The sequence below is a fragment of the Salmo trutta genome, chromosome 7 (assembly GCF_901001165.1).
Source record: "Salmo trutta chromosome 7, fSalTru1.1, whole genome shotgun sequence".
NCBI classification, from domain to species: domain Eukaryota; kingdom Metazoa; phylum Chordata; class Actinopteri; order Salmoniformes; family Salmonidae; genus Salmo; species Salmo trutta.
Genome location: NC_042963.1, coordinates 2,893,441 through 2,915,371, shown reverse-complemented (window position 1 = coordinate 2,915,371; position 21,931 = coordinate 2,893,441). Strand labels below are relative to the sequence as shown.

The following is a 21,931-nucleotide window of genomic DNA, read 5'->3' as shown; positions in this document are numbered from 1 at the left end:
TTAGGTTAGTATTTATGAGTAACTACAATGTTGTTGATCAATCCTCAGTTTTTTCCTATCACAGCCATTAAACTCAAACTGTTTTAAAGCCACCATTGGCCTCATGGTGAAATCCCTGAGCGATTTCCTTCCTCTCCGGCAACTGAGTTAGGAAGGACGCCTGTATATTTTTTGTGACTGGGTGTATTGATACACCATCCAAAGTGTAATTAACTTCACCATGCTCAAAGGGATATTCAATGTCTACTTTTTATTTTTACCCATCTACCAGTAGGTGCACTTCTTAGCGAGGTATTGGAAAACCTCCCTGGTCTTTGTGGTTGAATCTGTGTTTGAAATTCACTGCTCGACTGAGGGACCTTACAGATAATTGTACTGTACTGTATGTGTGGGGTACAGAGATGAGGTAGTCATTCAAAAATCATGTTAAACACTATTGCACACAGAGTGACTCCATGCAACTTATTATATGTGACTTGTTAAGCACATTTTTACCCCTGAACTTATTTAGGTTTGCCATAACAAAAGGGGTTGAATACTTATTCACTCAAGACATTTCAGCTTTTCATTTTTTGATTAATTTGTAAAAATGTAGAGCAACATAATTCCACTGACATTAGGGCGTATTGTGTATAGACCAGTGACAAGAAATATGTTTAATCCATTTTAAAATCAGGCTGTAACAACAAAATGTGGAAAAAGTGAATACTTTCTGAAGGCAATGTAATTGCTGAGCTGTTGTTAAATGGAGGCAATGAGAAATATTAAATGTGAAAAATCTTCTGAATGAGAACGATCTTGACTTCATTATCAAAAGATACAGGCTTTTATGTTTTACCAGGTTATAGTTGTCTCCAACTGTGCGAGTGTCATTGGGATGTTGAACAGCAGACTATATTCCTGTGTGTGCGCTCTGTGCAGTTGAGGTTGAAAGGGCATGCACAGTGCAGGGGTAGGGGGAAGGGTGAGCAGACCTCCACTGTAGCCTTGCCACCACCACTTTAAGAAATGAGCAATACCATTAATGGAGTTCTCACCCGGGTGACATCCTGCTCCCCTTTATCAGAGCCCGTCAATCACACTATTACATCCGGCCCACCAATATTAAAACCAAATCCCTCCCAGCCTAGTTTGATTAGAGAGGGGGACTGGTCCAAAGGAATTGGTCCTGGCCTAATGCTCAGGGCATCTCCCCAGAGCCTGGGAAGGCAAACCGGGGGGTCACCAGAGTAAATCCTGGCTGGAAAAACACCCCACTGCTTTACAGGTACAGAGACCCGGGCTGGGGCTTAGCTGAAATAGGAACCAGAAGGGCAGGGTGAGGTCTCTTGGCCAAAGTGACATCAATTAAGAGGATTTACAAGATTTTGAGAATACACTAACAATACTCTTCCAATGCATTCTCTCTTTGATAATGCACTTTAAGGTTTAAGGGTAGGATAAACAAAACCATAATTCACTGCTTTTATCATTTCAAGCTGAAGCTCCTCAAAGCTGTGTTCTACAGCAGCGTTCAAACGGGCCACAGGAGATGCCTCTTCCTATTAACGTCTGTTTAAAGATTCTTTACTGACCAGCTGAAACAAACCACTGAAGAACCTTTTTAGGGGAGTTAAGGCTCCCCTGGAACTCAACTAAAGCAAATTCTCAATGAGAGAGATTAATTCACAAACATGCAGGTTCACTAGGAGGATACTGAAACGCCCTGTATTTTCACATTGTCATGTAATGTTCTCACCAAAGGAATGTCTCTAGCTCCACCATCGCTTGTCCACTGACCAGAGGAAGAAAACAGAGGAAGATCTGGTTGTTTTCAAAATGGAGCTGCTTATTTTCACTATAGGAGCTAAAGTTGCAGGACTTATGCACTAAGTTAACAAGATTCTAGATCACCGAATCAATCTTTACCATTCCAACACTGCCCGAGGAGGAACTGGCAGAGATAAAGGTCATACATTTGATTATGAGATCCCAGGTAAAGGAATCTTTACACTGCAGACTAACAACTTGTTGTTGCAGGGCCAGGTGCTGGACGTCATAATCCAGAGCCTTTATAGGTCTCAGAGATTCAGAAGCCAGTATCTGTGTTGGGGCCGATGCTGTATGGCGACTCAACCCACAAATCATACAGCAACCTCATAATCCTCTACTACACAGTGTTCCAACTTCCGCTACCTAAACACATTGTCCACCCTCAAGTGCACGCTGCAGGTAGACATAAAACAAAGCCAACTGGCAGCCACAGACCAGAGGTCACTTAGTCCTAGAGAAACCAAGTCTGCAGCCAACTTTCCAGGCGAAGAGCAATAGCAGTGCTCCAAACAGGGATAAGGCCTCCGCCCAGTCTCTCCCTGTCCACTGGAAGTATCTATTCAAACCCTGACATCATAAAAGGACCAGCAAGCGTCTGAAGCCATGAATCAGGCCTCAGTTTAACACAGACCTGTAAAGCTCAAGTGCCTGGTAGCTCTGGTGTGTCTTAACTACAGAGACCTGCCTTTTCAAACAGGCCTGCTCTTTTACGACACTCCATTACATAATCACCTTGCTGTACACCGACAACAAAGAGTGTGTAAAGTTAATGTTCCGAAACGCAAACAAAACCTCGGGAAAGCCCAAGTTGAAGCGGAAACCAAGCTGAACAGTTCAATGCTGTACAGATGTCAGTGTAGAATTGAGAACACACATCACACTGGCAAAAAAAAGGCCATGCAATAACCAAGGTTAGTTTGCTAGATTTTACAACTTTTAAGAGCCAAAGCGATCATGTACTTTAATTCCAGAATAAACTCCATCCAGCATATCTTTTATTTGCGACACCCTCCACACATAGGGAGACCATGGTGGATGAGTGGACAGTGGAGGTGTCTATTCTGCATGCTGTCTGGACAGGCCAAGACACCTAAACTAGAGGAACCAGGATATGTCAGCCTTGGAACAGGGCCACAAATCTGAAGCTCTGGCGCACAACACAAACCAGACCTTCTCCCAAGCCTTCCTCTACACACTGAAGTTACCCTAGTGAAGGAACTGCCCTACTGATAAGAGAGGTGGGCAGATGACATCAGAGGATACTGAGAGAGTCTTTTCAGGAAGGGAAGTTAATGCTAAAAGGGCCTTTTAACAACTACCTACCTACCACCCACCCACAGCTGATGGAAGACGTGCACTGAATGCTACGTAAATCATCTACTGACAGTCAGATGACGACATGGACATCCCATGGACAAGAAGAGAAGATCCCACCCTGGCTTTTAAGAGACAGGCCAAGAGTATCCATCTCCTCTAAACCACAAAAAAACATGTTATTTGCCAAATAACCTGTAATTATTCTAGATTCATCTGCCAACTGACATCGTCAACTTACTCTCGATCAGGGTTCCCCAACTGGAGGCCTGTGGGCAGAATTTGGCCCGTAGGTGATTTTATCCCCCCCCCCCCCACCTTATTGTTTTGGGACATAAAAGACTGTAGAAACACCAGCAAATCAACTCCAAGTGATTCTAATTTTGGAAATCTTTTACAAAGTATTCTGATGCATAACAGAGAGGTATATGTGATTGTATACATATGTAACCAAGGTTTGAAATGATTGTTTTAGTCAAATATCTTTGTTTGGGCTTCTTGCAGTCAATTTGCAGTCTACAAATTATTTGTAATTATGTTCCCGGCCCTCTGATCACCCACTCAAGAACAACAGAAAATCGTCCCGCAGCCGAATCTAGTTGATGATCCCTGCTCTAGATCTTACAGTAGAGTGGTTGTGAAAGTGCCAGGGCCACAATCAAATGAATCATTATGCAAACAGAACCTCTAAAAAGATCTGGAAGTCTATGGGGAAAATGTCCCCCTGAACTACACTGAAGTTAGTTAGACCTGGACTCACCCAAGATGCATGTAAATAATTTACAAAGCTAACAATCAGGCTCTCTCCTGCCAGTCACCAGTCTGTGCGTTTACTCTGGTGTATTGTAAGAGACAGTGTGCATTGGGCTGGCTCCCATGGCCTGCATGAGCCACACTTCACCCTGGAGGCATGGAGAATTTGGTTTCTTGGCAGTAATGGACTACTGAAGGGACAGTTTCAACATGAGTTTATCATGGATTACAGGCCCAGAGCTGAGAGTGGGGCTGGGGCCTGCAGGGCAGAGGAAACGCCCTTGTACAGAATGGGAAGGACAGGGACTTGCCTGGCTGCAGATAACATTGATGTGTGGGATGTCAGTCTGGGAAGGGGCCTACTGCAGTTCCCAAGCCACCAGTTTTCTATTTTACACTAGCCTTTATAATGAACTGAAATACTGCATCTGAGTAGTAGATGCATTGCAAGTGTCCGGATGAATTAGTGTAAATTTAAGTCGATTTAGTGACATTTTATTAACCTACTCAGAAATGTCCATAGTCTGGAAGCGGTCATGAAATGGGACACATTTGCATACCTTTGCATGAGTCTGCTTGTGTGTACGTGTGTGGCCATTTTCCATGAATGAGAGAAAGTTTTTCTTAAGACCTCAAAGCCAGGTGTCTGGGTTAAGATGTCAACAGCTTACAGCCATCATTTACTGTTCCCACATTTCAAAGAAGCTCGAGATCACCACCATGAATGATTCACAAATGAATCACTGACGGTTGGGAACAAAAAGATGAGCTTACATATCCGCACAAGAGCCAAGCAACATGGCAGTTAAAAACATTTCATTTAGTCCTCTTTTTATAGTGTCTGTCTATGGGTTCTCCCAAAAGACAATGAAAACATATGGCTACATGGCTCTGTGAGCTAAAACGCACTTGAAGACACAAGGCTACATATGTCACTCTCCCAATGGCTTTATGTGTGACAGGCTGAGTTATTCATACCCTCAGAGCAGGGAGAATCTCTCTCTTTAGAAAGTCCTTCTTCAAAGTTCTGCGTTTTATGAGCAGCATTATTTCTAGTGCACACATATAAACAAAGGCTGGTGTGCCTGTCCGCCGACAGTGAATCAGCAGTCTGCGTGACCGCATGGGTCGCGGGTCGGCCTGTTTTTGCGCTCTGCCAATGCTTACATTAGCCTGAGAAAAGCTAAAACTACTCCAAATATTTCCCTCTACTCCATCCATCCTGCGCTGCTCTGTTCCGGTCCCACAACACATGGACACATTCCAGGAACAGTGCCACTGGCCAGGATCAGCTTTGTGGAGGTCGCCAAGGATCACTTTTTATGTTTCCTCACATTTTCTCAACAGGGTTCTCACATTGACTTTGGAACAGATATAGAAAAAGGCATCATATGATCTTCCTACAGTTTTTAGCAGCTTGTGCACTGAATGGAAGTCACAGGTTAAAAACGGCATTAGGACATTTCAAATTAGCAAAGTGCGCTGGTCATAAATGAATATGCAAAAGGCTGCTACTCCCAGGCAGACTGTTAGGTTAACTTTGCTGTGCAAGTACAAAGCCCAATCATCTGTCACCCCCTCTAATTCAATCGTCAGTCCTCATTCAATTATCCAATATAATATGCAAATACATCCAACAATGGCATAAAAATGCTAATTACGTACATCAGAATAATTAAATTGGATAGGAGCAGTGGAAGAGAGTTGAACTGCCATAAAGTGGAGGCAGATTCTTTAATTAGGACTAAAAGATCTTGGAAATTAGAATCTGTAATCTGCCTATAAATTGCTGCGTGGTTGACGGCGCCTGTGAAGACAAAGACCTTGTAGCAGAGGTTTGAGTCTCAAAGCTCGACTGCTGGCACTGAGGGTCAGGCTTCACATAACTAATGCCCTAGGGTGGTCTAGCGGTCAAGGCCGCTGCCTCCGGTCACATTTAGAGCTGCCTCATGGGTTTGAATCCAGCCCACTGCTATTTCAGCACACTATCTTTAATTTAAAAAAAATAATAGAGCACGGCCAACTGTAGCACTGTAGGCTGCTCATGGGCCCAGTAGACAGACTATGCATGACAACCAATTACACAGCAGCCAAGTCTGCTCCATCACATCCTGCTCACAGCCACATAGGCTCAGTAGCATGTTGTCACAACACCATCATTTTGATCACAATACTCGATACCGAAACAATACCAAGGCAAAAAAAGAAGGCATATTAGCCAAAGTCACAAAATGGCACTTGATCCAGACAGATCTTTATTTTTGATATATTTGTTTGTATTTATTTTTGAATGTATGCATTAATTATACAATCAATTTGACTTTTCTTTACCAATCTAACTACAAAATAATTGATTTGAATGGTAAATCTCTAGTCTATTGATAAACTGGGTAAATCAAGATGTAGCCTAGGCCTATTCACAAGACAGGTGAATGCATATTCAATAGGAGTGGAGTGTGAGCGTGCATGGAGTTATTGAGCTTGTTTTGGCTGATTTCATTGGGCCACAGAAGAAAACCAATTTGAGACTTATTTTATTGTACTGATCAACAACCTGCTCCTGTTTAGTAGTGTATCCCTGCCTGTCACGCGGGAGACCGGGGTTCAATTCCCCGACGGGGAGTAAGGACTGCTTTATAAGCTATATCTAGGGTGTACAATGTAGCTAAGTCCACAAAGTGGAAAATACGCTTCAAGCTTTCTGATATGTTTTCCAGCCTGTGGAGTCTCAGCTTTAGGGCTCCCGAGTGGCGCAGCGGTCTAAGGCACTTCATCGCAGTGCTAGAGGCGTCACTACAGGCACCCTGGTTCGATCCCAGGCTGTATCACAACCGGCCATGATTGGGAGCCCCATAGGGTGGCGCACAATTGGCCCAGCATCGTCTGGGTTTGGCCGGTGTCGGCCGTCATTGTAAATACGAATTTGTTCTTAACTGACTTGCCTAGTTAAATAAAGGTTACATTTAAATTTAAAAAACATTTGAAGAAGCAATACGTTTATTTTTAAGTGTGCGCTGTCTCTAAGACCCATGACATCATTCACACACACACAATCAATTTGAGGCTTGAGCAAAGATGCTATTGACTGGGAGAGATGTGAGGCGGGGGAGAGGAAGTGAATGAATAAGGTTTTTGGGGACAATCAACTTTGAAATCAGAAATATTTTGTGTTATGGTTTGCATATCATCACAGGGAAGTGAATTGATGTTAACGCTAGATTCTCATTCTCAGTGGGGCGGCAGGTAGCCTAGTGGTTAGAGCGTTGGACTAGTAACGGAAAGGTTGCTAGATCGAATCCCCGAGCTGACAAGGTAAAAATCTGTCGTTCTGCCCCTGAACAAGGCAGTTAACCCACTGTTCCTAGGCCGTCATTGTAAATAAGAATTTGTTCTTAACTGACTTGCCTTGTTAAATAGTTTAGCTATAAAACTGCACATTTTTCTCTCTGCCCCATGGCAATATGTGTAGGATTGCAGGGAATCAGCTTTAAAACAGTAACATTTTCTCTCAGCCTAATGGCAAAATGTGTAAAATAGCATGAGATTAGCTCTAAAACAAATGCGTCTCTATGCCCCATGGCAAAATGTGTAACATTTTAGGAAGTCAGCTGTACTAATATTTGTTTTTTTTTTGGGGGGGGGGGGGGGCAGGCTAGAGCTAGCAACATGTAAGTGGAACAGGCACGGTGCTCTCGTGCTATAAGGGGATATGGGCTGCGAAGATAGACTGTAGTAGATGACGTGAGACACATTTGACAGATGTACCGAAAAAAAATTACAAAATATATAGTGCCGCAAAGTTTTTCATGCTCTCGTATCGAAAAATTACTTAAGTTTTGGTCTATCCTGTAACACTAGTAACCTTTAACGCCAGGCCAGGACCCACAAAGCCAAGCACATTACGCTAGAGAACACTGGCTGCTCCACTGGGACAGAACAATGGAGCCCGTTACTCTGAGGGACAATAGACAGCCCAGAGGTGGCAATGCAGGAATCTTTAAAGAGGTGGCTCTTGTTGCTTTTTTATGAATCACAACAATCGACACGTGATCAGAAGCATATAAAAGAAACAGAAGTATCATCATATGGAGAGACGGTTGCTACAGGGCCACACTGACTTCATCTTGACAAACCAATTGCCATTCATCTCATATTTCTGAAACAGAACAGACATGTGAAATGAACAGTTGTCCAAAAGTGATCCATGGTAAAAACTAAACAAATAGCATAAACACTAAAGCGGACAAACAAAGCTCATGAAAAAAAAACACACTTGACTTTACTACATACAGTGAGCTCCAAAAGTATTGGGATAGTGACACTTTCGTTTTGGCTCTGTACTCCAGCACTTTGGATTTGAAATGACACAGTGACCGAAGTGCAGACAGTCAGCTTTAATTTGAGGGTATTTTCATCCAGATTGGGTGAACCATTTAGAAATGACAGCAATGTTTGTACATAGTCCCCCCATTTTAGGGGACTAAAAATAATGCAGTGTCATTTTGGAGTAAGTGACTGTAAATAATAGAATATGTTTCTGAACACTTCTACATTATTATGGATGTTACCATGATTACAGATAATCCTGAATGAATTGTAAAAAAGTATGAGTGAGAAAGTTAGAGGCATAAATATCATATCCCCCAAAAATGCTAACCTCCCTGTTATTGTAAAGGTGAGAGGTTAGCATGTCTTGGGGGTATGATATAAAATGTTAACCTCCCCTGTTATTGTAATGGTGAGAGGTTAGCATGTCTCCGGGGTATGATATAAAATGCTAACCTCCCCTGTTATTGTAATGGTGAGAGGTTAGCATGTCTTGGGGGTATGATATAAAATGCTAACCTCCCTGTTATTGTAATGGTGAGAGGTTAGCGTGTCTTGGGAGTATGATATAAAATGTTAACCTCCCCTGTTATTGTAATGGTGAGAGGTTAGCATGTCTCCGGGGTATGATATAAAATGCTAACCTCCCCTGTTATTGTAATGGTGAGAGGTTAGCATGTCTTGGGGGTATGATATAAAATGCTAACCTCCCTGTTATTGTAATGGTGAGAGGTTAGCATGTCTTGGGGGTATGATATAAAATGTTAACCTCCCCTGTTATTGTAATGGTGAGAGGTTAGCATGTCTTGGGGGTATGATATAAAATGTTAACCTCCCCTGTTATTGTAATGGTGAGAGGTTAGCGTGTCTTGGGGGTATGATTTTTGTGCGTCTAACTTTCTCACTCATCATTATTCACAATTCATTCAGTATTATCTGTCATCATGGTAGCATCCATATTAATGTAGAAGTTTTTAGAAACATATTATTCTCTAATTTACAATAAAAGGGACTCCAAAATGACACAATACATTACTTACCATTGAATTATATTGAGCACAAAATAATCTGAAACACAACCAAAACAAACAGCATGCAACACGTTTGTAGAGTCACAAATTTGATGTAGTCTTTTGCGAGCTATGAATATGAGACCAAATACTTAACCTTTCAGTACTTTAATACACATAAGTGAATTTTTCCCAAAACCTTTGGTCCCCTAAAATGGGGGTATTATGTACAAGAGCTGTAATTTGACAGTCTGAACTTTACCCTCATAGTATCATTTCAAATCTCAAGTGCTGGAGTACAGAGCTAAAACTACCAAAAAAGTGTCACTGTATTTTAGCATATTTGTGTATGTTAAAACCTTTACCTGGTTGTCAGGGTGGTTGACGGTGAAGTAGCCCACACAGATAAGGACTTCATGCAGCAGCTCTTCAGAGGAGTGCTGAGAGCAGTACCACAGCAGGGAGCTCACTATGTGGCGGAAGGCAAGGGACAGCCCCTCAGCACCTAGAACAGTCTGAGACAGCACAGAAACAGCATCAGTAATTAAACACCACTGAGAAACCACAAACACAAAGCAGACACTAGCTAGCTGGAGACATTCACTAAAACTAACTGGATAAATGAACAACAATAGTCCTAAAAAGTTGAGAAATCAACACTATGCTGTTAATATATACGAGAAGCTGGATTTGCTGAAATAAAAGAGAGGAGGGGAATGTGTGTGCTTTAGTGGCTACAGACTGGTTGATTTTGTGTACAGAGACTCTGCTAGGGGGTCCCTCCCCAGCCCCAATACCAGGGGGTCCTACCAGAGGGACCCCAATCCCCCTGCAGATGAGATGCTATCAGTGGTCCACAGACAGTATTTATTAAACATGTCAGTATGACTGAGCACCACAGGGTCAGCACAGAAACAAACCACTGGAATCAGGTTGGGGTGTATGGATGAGGATTGGACTGGGGACTGTGGGAGAGGAGGGGGTAAACAGTCTCCTAAACAACAGGACTTACCTGAGAGACCCAATCCTGCTATCAGACCTGAGTCCCACTCCTGTCTACACTCTAAATATAACACCCTGCATACTGTAGACATAACCATCTCCCCCAATGTAATCAGTCTTAGGACCTGGGAAGAGCAGTAAGACCAACTGACCCCTATATTCTGTCTGTCTATATTGTGTCTGTCTATATTGTGTCTGTCTATATTGTGTCTGTCAGTGAATGAATGCAAAGGCTGAATATAATGTGTTTTGATGGGCACCAAAAGGGTGATGATTAAATGCTATGAATATTATACATTTAATTCAAAATAGACTAACATATGTGTAAAGGAACTCATCACTAACAGTGTCCATTCCAGTTTGAAATCCCTCTTACCACCCTATTTGGTAGCGGATTCTGGAGCCTAGCAAAATGGCCAATGAGAAGAGGAAGCAGCTCAGCATCCACTGTAGTACTTATTAGTCAGCACTAGTGTGGGGTAATGTGAACCACAAGGTGAAAACAACTCACAGGCCACAAAGAATCCTTATTTAAAATGTTCATAAATATGGTAGCGAAACACTTTGACTTCCAGCTGTTTTGAATAGCCTGAGCATGGCGGCGCCGAGGGAGAGCGGCCTCTGTGTTAATTACCCACAGGCATTAAAATCATGAATAACTTTGCAACTTTCTTCCTCACACCTTTCTGTTTATGCGCTGCCAGAGCACAGTGAAGCTGTCATCCTCTCTTCATCACAGCTGATAATGTATGGCCCTGGCTACAGCACTAATCACTCAGGTCCATCTGCACTGCTGACCCACACGGCTCCTTTGAACCTCAGCAGGTGACCCCAGGTCACGGGACAGGCGTGTTTATGTCAGAGAGGTCAGCTTTATCCTAAGGAAAAATACTCCAGTCGTAATGGCAGCAGCTCTGAGAACTGGCCTCTGCTGCCCGATCAGTTACATATGGCCTTGTTGCTGCCAGGAACAGGAAGGAGGGATATTTTCAATGCTGCTTGATGCTTGTACACAGGGATATGGGGGTGCTAGTCAATCAAAGGGGCCATAAGGTGACAATTTGGAATGTCAGTCTGTGGAATGTGTTCAGCATAATACACCTATGTAACCAGCAAGGCCAGTATATATGAAAAACCTGCACCGCAGCATAACTTATGGGATTACAGTCACTGTAATCAACAACATCTACTGGACCTGAAGGATGAGGGATTCAAGTGTGAGAATGTGTGTGTCTCTGTGTGTCTATTGTACCTCAGAATGAAGAAGTGTGTGTGTGTGTGTGTGTGTGTGTGTGTGTGTGTGTGTGTGTGTGTGTGTATCATACCTGGAAGGCAGACAGGTCGAGCAGGGCAAAGCTGTTGAGGAAGCGGAGGCCCGTTAGGGCCACCTGGATGACCCCGGGGGCGTAGGGCTCCTGTGGGCTCTGGGCATCCGGCTCAGGCAGGGCGGAGCTGTGGAGCAGGATGCAGTACAGAGTGTGTACCACACCCACCAGGTCAGTGGACTGCAGCAGGGCTGTCAGTCCCGTGGGGTCTGCACGCTTGTTGTCAAATATACTGGGAGACCTGCAGAGGATACAGGGAATATAAATAAACATGTGACATGATCATTTCATTTCTGCTCAATGAACATAGTGACAGAAATGTTATATAGGGAAATGAATTGGATCAGAGTACTCCACATTATAAGATCTCCAAACTCATTATTGCTTACTAAGAAATAGATCGCCTTTCTACTAAAAAGCTTAGTTAAAAATATCCTGACTTTTCACTTCATTCTATATCAAGCAGAAGTTGAATTCACAACATAGCTCTTCAGCTTGCAGCCAGCAACTGCAGCGAGCTAACCGAGCTGAGTTTGACAACCAGCTGAAAGTCAGTAAACCTGAGAAGGTGTTGGCTGCTCTCCTCACCGCAGTGACCAGAGACCCAGGATGTAAGAGTGAATGCAGTCTGGTCCCTGTGGCTTCTAGATTTACTCGCTAGACCAGGGCTGTCCCCTCAGATATAAATAATTGGGCCTGCCCTCTTTACCCTGCATGCCTATAGGGTCAAGTAGCTTAACTGGTTACACAGAGAGAGAAGTTGGAGTTGAAGTCTGGTGGCTGTGTGTGAGAAGGTGTCTATGCTCAGCTGTGCAAGTGAAAATAATTGAATAATCAGGGTTAAAAAGCTTGGTCATTACCACTACAACCATAGCCAGAGATGATTTAATGGTACAACAGTGACACAGAAATGTGGCTCATCTTCACCAGTTCGGAATCGGAGTTCGCTCTTCCAAGCTGGGCAGAGTGAACACAGGAATTTGGAAGTAGCTCTGACAGGGGCTCCTCTGTCCTTGGCTGCAGAGAGCTTCCTGGCAACGTGCTGTGTATTCAGGCACATTTAATTAAGGCACACCTTACAGGATTGAAAGCAGCGTGTTCGTGCGTCTTAGCCAGATTAAAAGGGATTGGTAACATCATCCTCTCAGTACACATCACAGGTGAGAACAGAACCGGAGTATAATACTGATTGGCTGGAAGGAGAGGTTGCTCTGAGTGCCTCAGCTGCCCTCTTCATAAGACTGGAGGCCAGTCAATGCAAACGTCTATAAATAGAGTACAAAGTGTACTCTTTCAAACTAGATAAACAGCACTACATCAAAGTCAATGGCATCAGAGAAAACTCATCTCAAATCGCTCCCATTGTTTTACATTTAGGATGCATGCAAACAAACAGAGTTCCATGAGCTAGCGCTGACAGGCAATTTAAGAATGCCCCTGCTGCACAGGCTGGGATTTGCAGGCAGAGAAGAGGCCGTTTGACCTCTGGGTGGAACCCACCGTGCATGCTGTTACTTGATGTTGGCCAACAGCTCTGTGTGGAAATTCGTAGCTCGGCAAGTACATGGTCTCTAATGCCAATTAAATCCCTTGACACAGCAACTGGCATGACCAAAAATATTCCAGGACCATGGTATGCATTCTCTCCAGTATAATCTCATGAACACACAGAGGAACGGAGATAGTTGGCTGGATTAGCAGGGTGTTGATTATTACACAACATGGCTCCGTCAGCTCATTAAAGTGGCGAGGTTAGGGTGCCGTGTTTTCTCACAGATATTAAGTGACAGTCTCAGCAGTACTCCCCGTGTTGGTGTGAAGCAGCTGGGCACCGTTACAGGACACAGCAGCTGGAGGGGAGAGGTATACTAGCAGAACAGCGTCTACAGTATTGTAAGTAAATCAGTCCTGTTGATACTGACTTATGCCAGGTTTTGACAACAGACCTGAAATATTTGAGCTAAAATACATCTGTCCTAATTCAAACTATGACACTAGAGAAACTAAATGGATCTGATGTGCCCATATGACGCGCATTAATGATATTTAACTAGCAGGGCAGCATACCTGTACTAAGGGTAATGCTATCTTTGTCAGTATTGCGTCTCAGTCTGTGTGCTTAGCCTCTGTCAGCGGCGCCACTGAGCCTCTCTTGGGGGTGGTCACAGTGACACACGTGGGTGGGTTTCCCCCAGTGTGCTGGAGGCAAGGGCTGATGGTGAGTGACAGAGCACTGGAGGCAAGTAGATGGCTATCTCCATCAACAGTAACGATGGCCTCGCCAGCGCTCAGACTAAAGGCAACCACTGAGTGCGATTGAAAAGGAGGCTGTGTATTTGTTTGGGTTCCAACAACCAGTCTTTATGGAACGGAGGACTTGAAAGATTCAATAGTGAGTCACGCCTGCCATTAGATTTGTGAACTGCCACGTGTGAGGGCTCTGGGAGTGAGACACCAGGAAAATTCTCTCTCGCCCAACGTCAACAAAACAAAGGAGATGATCGTGGACTTCAGGAAACAGCAGAGGGAGCACCCCCCTATCCACATTGACGGGAACGCAGTGGAGAAGGTGGAAAGCTTCAGGTTCCTCGGCGTACACATCACGGACAAACTGAAATGGTCCACCCACACAGACAGCGTGGTGAAGAAGGCGCAACAGCGCCTCTTCAACCTCAGGAGGCTGAAGAAATTTGGCTTGGCACCTAAAACTAAAACCCTCAAACTTTTACAGATGCACAATTGAGAGCATCCTGGCGGGATGCATCACCGCCTGGTATGGCAACTGCACCGAACGCAACTGCAGGGCTCTCCAGAGGGTGGTGCGGTCTGCCCAATGCATAACCGGGGGCAAAGTACCTGCCCTCCAGGACACCTACAGCACCGATGTCACAGAAAGGCCAACAACCACCCGAGCCACTGCCTGTTCACCTCGCTACCATCCAGAAGGCGAGGTCATTACAGGTGCATCAAAGCTGAGACCGAGAGACTGAAAAACAGCTTCTATCTCAAGGACATCAGGCTGCTAAACAACCATCACTAACACAGAGAGGCTGCTGCCTATATACACAGACTTGAAATCACTGGCCACTTTAATACTGTTTACATATTTTGCATTACTGATCTCATATGTATATACTGTATTCTATCCTATTCTACTGTATCTTAGTCTGTGCCGCTCTGACACCGCTCGCCCAAATATTTATATATTCTTAATTCCATTCCTTTACTTTGGAATTGTGTGTATTGTTGTGAAATTGTTAAACATTGCTGCACTGTTGGAACTAGGATCACAAGCATTTTGCTACACCCACAATAACATCTGCTAAACACGTGTATGTGACAAATAACATTTGATTCGATTTTTTTCACAGGGATGTCTGGAGAGGAGGGTCATAGAGGAAGGGAGACGGCTGCCACCCACCGGCCAGTCACAGCGAAGCACAGCTTACACATGGCGTGTAGCAGAGCGGTAGCCTGATGGAGGAAGGTGGACATCTTGGGGCTCTCGTCCACTGGGCCCTGGACAGACAGGAAGCAGCTGTACAGCTTGTCAATCAGACCCATGTTCACCACATAACTGAGGGAGGGACAAACACAAAAGGAGGATAAGAGTAAATTCACAGGAAATAAACAACAAATTACAAAACCTTCACAATGAAATATTCGATGTCATTCAAGAAGTGTCTCTGTGACATATGTTTTATCCTAACAAAGGCCCTCACTGAGCGCAAATCATCGGCAGCACAGTTGAAATGTGATCTCTCACCTAAGCCCTCTATACTCCCTGTTATTAGTGTGATATCACCAATTTGTCTTGCCAATGACAGGTCTCATGATCATGTTCCCTCTGCTATCTCAGCAACAAAATCACTGGTAACAGCATCATTACATTTACATTTGAGTAATTTAACAGATGCTCTTATCCAGAGCGACTTACAGTAGTGAGTGCATACATTTTCTGACTCCAATAAGTCATTAGAGGGAGGTTGTGCCAGCCCAGAGCTAGGCCCCTGACTGTCTACTGACCTGAGTCTGCCTCACAGCTCAGGTATGCCTTTCCCACCCCGCTCAGCCCTACCCACTATAGGGGCCGACAGGGAGGCTCAGCAGTCAATCACAAGACCTCCCAGATGTACCAGATAGTTCAGTCCAGATTCAGGAAGCCTGCCACTGTTCTATACTACATGAGTTCATTCCTTACCCTCTCTGGCTCCGCTTAGCTTATTCCCTCAACTCGCTCCCTCGTTCACATACCTTTTTTTGTTGGGACTGTCAGTCAAAATGAGCTCCTCAAGGCAGGTAATTCCTATTTTTTCAACCTCCACAATAGGTCATCTGACACTTGAACCACGGCCCCTTGTTATGACTTCATCCTCTTCCACAACTTCACTAGAGCTGAAAGGAGCTTTCCACGCACAGTTGTGCACAATGCCTGGCCCACAGTCTGTTTGAAAAGCTGTTCAGTCTTGCCCCTGTGTGTTTCAACTTATGACCTACACCCATCTGTATGTTTCTGACACTGGTAGGAGATAAGTATGGTACAAAGCCTGGTGAGTGATTGGTAATGAGAAATGAAGACTTAGAAGGGGAATGCTGATGTTCTCTTTCTGTGTGATCTACAGTTCACCATAATGAAAAAAATAAAAAATGTTGCTGAAGTTACCATCTTTTTGATCTTATTTCCTCCCTACCATCACATACATAATTTGAGGCAGCGGAGGTAAATCTTTCATTGCTTGCAGGGATTACTAGTCTGACGACACCATTTTTCTCAGGCTCTCCCTTGTCTCCAGGGTTACGACTGGGTCATAGTATGAGTGTTAGGCCTGTGCAGCTGCTCTGGTCAGATGAATCATTCATCGGCTGTGGGAGGGATGATGTGAAGACTCCACTCTTCCCGAAGGTCTGGGCCTGCCTTTCCTCACCGCCCCACAGTGCCTGGACAGACACAGCCCCGGCAACTCAAAGGCCACGTTCAAGAGGATGTTGCAAACTTTCAGGAGTCTTTGTTTATGTTGCCTCAAGTTAAAAAAAAGGACATATTATTTTGCTGAGGAGTTTGATCCAGAACGTGTGAAAAAGTAGTTTTTGGACAGATGCCAGAGGACACCCTCTCTCACCCTCACTCCAAGCCCCTGGCAAAAACATTATCTGACCTTTTCTAAGGGAGCTGACCTTTTGTAGTAATCTTTTCAACGAAAGGCTATTTCTGATAGTAACTAAGTTGTCTTAATTTCAGTGGTTCCCCAGATCAACCCTAAAGGAGAAAGTAGAGATGGGACAGAGGTGTTGTGACAGGGAGGAGGGCCGTAGTAGCGCCATGTGTGGTTTGAGAGAGAGGAGGAAGAGCTTACCTGATGAGGTCATGGGCCCGGGTGTTTAAGGGCTCCATAGGGGAGGTCTTGGCCTTGGTGTCTGGTGATAGGATGCGAGGGGCGTCTCCGCGGCCACACTCCGGAACATAGGGAAGAATGAGAGTCAGGATGGTAGCGCTGGTCTGCAGCAGGCCGGTGGTCAGCCCCTCAAACACCTGCTTGTTCACACTGCGACCAAAGATGGACTTGTCTTCATCTGGGACGAACAGCTGAGAAAAAGACAGTGTGGTCAGTCAAGAGTTCTGTCAACCTCCACCATGTCACAGTACCGTCTGTACCAGTAGCTCTATACCTGCTCTTTCCAGCTAGCTTGTATCACATACAGCCTTGGCTTGTCCTTGTCAGCTTGCCAAGTCCTCTATCAAAAAAGGAATCTTGACATTGATCGACCACAGTACAAAACTGACAATGTCCCAGGCAGTCACAGTATCCACCTACAGCAAAGTTCAACAAAAGACCAGATCATTGCAACCTCCGTTTGACTTCTACAACACAGGCCAAGGCCATTTGTATTGGTTGGGATCCTGATACGGCATGGGATAAACAACAACACAAGTGTTATTGTATAATTCATCAGGTGTGGGTCATAAGTCGGTGGTTAACAGTCAGTGTGACATGGTTACTGTTGCCATGCCAGACTACTGCTGCTGCCATATGAGAGGTGTTAGAGGTATTCCCTCCCTGGTAACAAGGGAAGACAACTGGATAATGAGATTGTAGAGAAAACCACTGGAACTAACACAGGGGGGTGTTCTGTGTTCACCATCATCTGTGGCATTAAACCAAATGCTCCCCTTACCCATGCCTCATATACATAGACGGTCTGATAGAGGAATCAGTATGCTGCAAGTTCTGACATGATTTTGTGGACTTTTTTTTTTAAAATGTCATATTTTCATGTTAGTTATCCCAAACTCTTTATTACAATAAGAACACAAGCATCTGAAATACTCCAAGAAATGTTTATGAACAAAGATATATTAAAAGAGTCTCAGGGTATATAAAGACTCAGGTCATGGTGTTCTGGTGACAGGAGTGCATTTCCCCTTTTAGTTCAGACATTTTTGCATGTGTGTGTGTGTATATATAGAGGTTAAGGTTTAGTTTTAGAAATAAGGAGAAGGTCAGGTAAAATGTCTGAACCATCTCATTTAGATGAATGGTTAGGGCAGCATGCTGACAGCGTTAGTAAATCCACCAACATTCTCCACAAATCGAATTAAAGAGGACAAGCACAGACGCCGGGCACTCTCTACCCCCACCCACTTCCAAACACAAACACACGCACACACACACGCACGCACGCGTGCACACACACGCGGACTATTCATGAGCCCCATGTTCGTCGGTGTCCAAGACGTCTAAATAAGTTAACGTTGTCCTCCTGTTCGACATGTCAGTCGTCAAAGCAGCTGTGGGGATATATGTTTTATATAATCTGAAGCATACAGACTAACCTCCCCCTCCGTGCCCCCAGGAAACATGACTGCTTTGAATTGGAACTCAGGGCTGGAGAAGGAAGCCCCAATAGAGTAGCAAAGCCCATGTCTTTGCCTTGTCCTGTCTGTGCAGCGTGCACCCACCACCATTAGATGTTTGGTGTCGGGTGATGTTTACAGTCTCTGAAAGAGTGCTAAAGGTTTTGGAGTGACATATAACCCATCCGCCATACTGCCTGCTTGCTCTCTCTCATTCCCTAAAGCCCAGAAGTATCTGTGTGGCTGAGGCGGAGGCTGAGGTGGTGGCAGGGCCAGAATTTGTGCTGTAGCGTGGGGTCTCTGTGTTTTATTAACACTGTGGAAGGAACAAATACTGGCGATGAGGCCATGGTTTTTCAGCACTCACAGTGTTGCATGTAGTCAGGAGAATTTACATAGACCGAGACATTGGGAGGGATCCATTAAACAGCTTGGTCCTTGGGAATACCATCTACAGTTCTGATCATGCCATTCGACCTTCGGAAGTATTACACAATGTTCAGGGACTTACATTTCCATACAAATAACATCTTTGAATAATACATGCGTTGTTTAAGTGAACATACATTTAATGTAATGCCATCATAGCAATAATGATAGTAATTGGTCATGTTTTTTATGGTGTGGTGAAAAGACACTTACTGTGAGCTGATGCAGCAGCAGGTCCATGAGGGAGGCGACCTTATTGCTGAAGAGAACGTAGGAGCAGTTGAGGTGGCAGCGAGAGCATGCCAGAAAGTATATGTTTACAGCAGCACATAGGGACCTGTGGAGAGAGAGAAAAACAGAGGAAGAACCAGATGAATCCCTTGTCAGAAGTCAAACTAAATAGTTCAAGGTAGAATTCAACACTAGTGTTACAGTGTAGGTGTTCATCCCCAGGCATTGACATGGCTATCTGAAGTAATCAGGAAACAGAAACACACCCTAGCAGATTTGTGGTTTCATAAGGGCACAGATGTATCTTTGGAAGGGTTGAAAGCATATACTGTCATTGATGTAAGAGTAGGTAAGTATAATTGAGAAACCCAGTCATATCAACTACATTGAACAAAAATATATAATGCAACATTTTCAAAGATTTGATCAAGTTCCAGTTCATATAAGAAAATCAGTCAATAAATAAATTAGGACCTAATCTATGGATTTCACATGACTGGGAATACAGATATGCATATGTTGGTCACAGATACCTTAAAAAAAAAAAGTATGGTCATGGATCAGAAACACAGTCAGTATCTGGTGTGACCACCATTTGCCTCATGCAGCAGCGACATCTCCTTCGCATAGAGTTGATCGGGCTGTTGATTGTTGCCTCTGGAATGTTGTCCCACTCCTCTTCAATGGCTGTGCGAAGTTGCCGGATATTGGCTGGAACTGGAACATGCTGCCGTACACGTCAATCCAGAGCATTCCAAACATGCTCAATGGGTAACATGTTTGGTGAGTATGCAGGCAAGAACTGGGACATTTTCAGCTTCCAGGAATTGGGTTCAGATCCTTGCGACATGGGGCCGTGCATCATCATGCTGAAACATGAGGTGATGGCAGCGGATGAATGGCACGACAATGGGCCTCAGGATCACGTCACAGTATCTCTGTGCATTCAAATTGCCATCAATAAAATGCAATTGGGTTTGTGGTCCGTAGCTTATGCCTGCCCATACCATAACTTTACTGCCACCATGGGTCACTGTTCACAACGTTGACATCAGCACACTGCTCGCCGAAACAATGCCATACATACCGTCTGTCCGGTACAGTTGAAATGGATTCATCCTTGAAGAGCACTTCTCCAGCACGCCAGTAGCCATCGAAGGTGAGCATTTGCCCACTGAAGTCGGTTACGACGTCGACCGGCAGTCAGGTCAAAACCCTGGTGAGGACGACGAGCACGCAGACGAGCTTCCCTGAAACGGTTTCTGACAGTTTGTGCAGACATTCTTTGGTTGTGCAAACCCACAGTTTCATCAGCTGTCCAGGTGGCTGGTCTCAGACGATCCCGCAGGTGAAGAAGCTGGATGTGGAGGTCCTGGGCTGGCATGGTTACATGTGGTCTGCGGTTGTGAGGACGGTTGGATGTACTACCAAATTCTCTAAAACGACATTAACATTCAATTCATTGGCAACAGCTCTGGTGGACATTCCTGCAGTCAGCATGCCAATTGCACGCTCCCTCAAAACTTGCACATTTTAGAGTGGCCTTACATTGTCCCCAGCACAAGGTGCTGATCATGCTGTTAAATCAGCTTCTTGATATGCCACACCTGTCAGGTGGATGGTTTATCTTGGGAAAAAAATGAGAAATGCTCAATAACAGGGATGTAAACAAATGTGTGCACAACATTTGAGAGAAATAAACTGTGAGTGTATGGAACATTTCTGGGAATTTCTATTTCAGCTCATGAAACATGGGACCAACACTTGTCGCGTTTATATTTTTGTTCAGTATACTTATAGCTCTACCCCCTCACTACTAGTCAACTGGTTATCCAGAACTAGGGACAGTAATAAGACAAGAGATCTGCATAACCAGCGGAGCTGGGTGCAATCAGTCAGTCCAATCTGGAGTCTGATCCTGAAGCGCTTCCTCTGTGGCGATACGGCCATTCCTCTCAGTAGCTCCTCAGCTCAGAGCCTAAAGGCAGGCTACGGCCAGGCAGAGCTGTGAGCGGAGCATGCCTCTGTATTATGTCTGCGTTAAACAAACCCCATGAGAAGATTCATGCCACAGATAACTGATGAATTATTCTGCTCCCACTGCTGCTCCCCCTTGTTTCATCACTTAATATTTTCTGACATCTGTATATTTTAGCCAATAGAAGACTGGCGTGTCCTATCTGCTCCGAGGAAGAATGGAATCTGGCTTTTCTATTCTAAAGTAGGCCATGTTTATTTCAACTGGTAAACATTTTGATATCTCCCGCAACCTTCACATCTGCAACGCATTTCCACTCCAACCTAGTCGGCATTTAGATAGAATATATCCGAGACTGATGTAGGCCTAGGTGGATTGGTCTGTCAATAACTTCCTCATGACCAAAATTACTCGTCTTGTTTCATATGCTAGTGGGGAGATCTGTCATTTGTTCCATATCATTATTGACATTGTCGTGTAAAGCTGTCAGACATAGAATGTGGTGAGAATGTGAGAAGTATTACATTGTGAGTAATGGGAAAGTATCCAAATAGTCCCATCAATGTCTGGTTAAGAACTCTGTGGTTTGCTTGCTTAAAACTTTTAAAACACCTTACTATATGAGTATCATATGCTGTGTGTGTATTCTAGCCAAATAAAATATTTTCCGCCACCATTTTATATACAAATTCCTGAGAAAATGCAAACCAAAACAACATGATTTGGTGTGTTGATCCCTGTTTCTGCCAAACGCCTCCTTAATAAGATCTGTTTTCCAGGAATGCTCAAAAACACAAATGCCACATTAATTCTATTGTCCATTAATAGTCTTGAAATGGAGTGGGTGGAAGAAGGCAGCCATCATGGTTGAGTGGAATGATAACACTGCCTCTATTGG

General features: G+C 44.2%; 1 protein-coding gene across 2 annotated transcripts in view; it reads right to left on the bottom strand.

Annotated features, from left to right (window-relative positions):
• The window catches only part of scaper (S-phase cyclin A-associated protein in the ER), a 133,531-nt gene that overhangs the window by 3,028 nt on the left and 108,572 nt on the right, over positions 1–21,931 (bottom strand). For both annotated transcript variants that reach the window (XM_029757625.1, XM_029757627.1), the window contains 5 exons: positions 19,038–19,161; positions 16,897–17,126; positions 14,964–15,119; positions 11,543–11,783; positions 9,581–9,730 (listed from right to left, as the gene is read on the bottom strand). In XM_029757625.1, the coding sequence (XP_029613485.1) occupies positions 9,581–9,730; positions 11,543–11,783; positions 14,964–15,119; positions 16,897–17,126; positions 19,038–19,161 (901 nt within the window). The remainder of the gene's footprint in view (positions 1–9,580; positions 9,731–11,542; positions 11,784–14,963; positions 15,120–16,896; positions 17,127–19,037; positions 19,162–21,931) is intronic.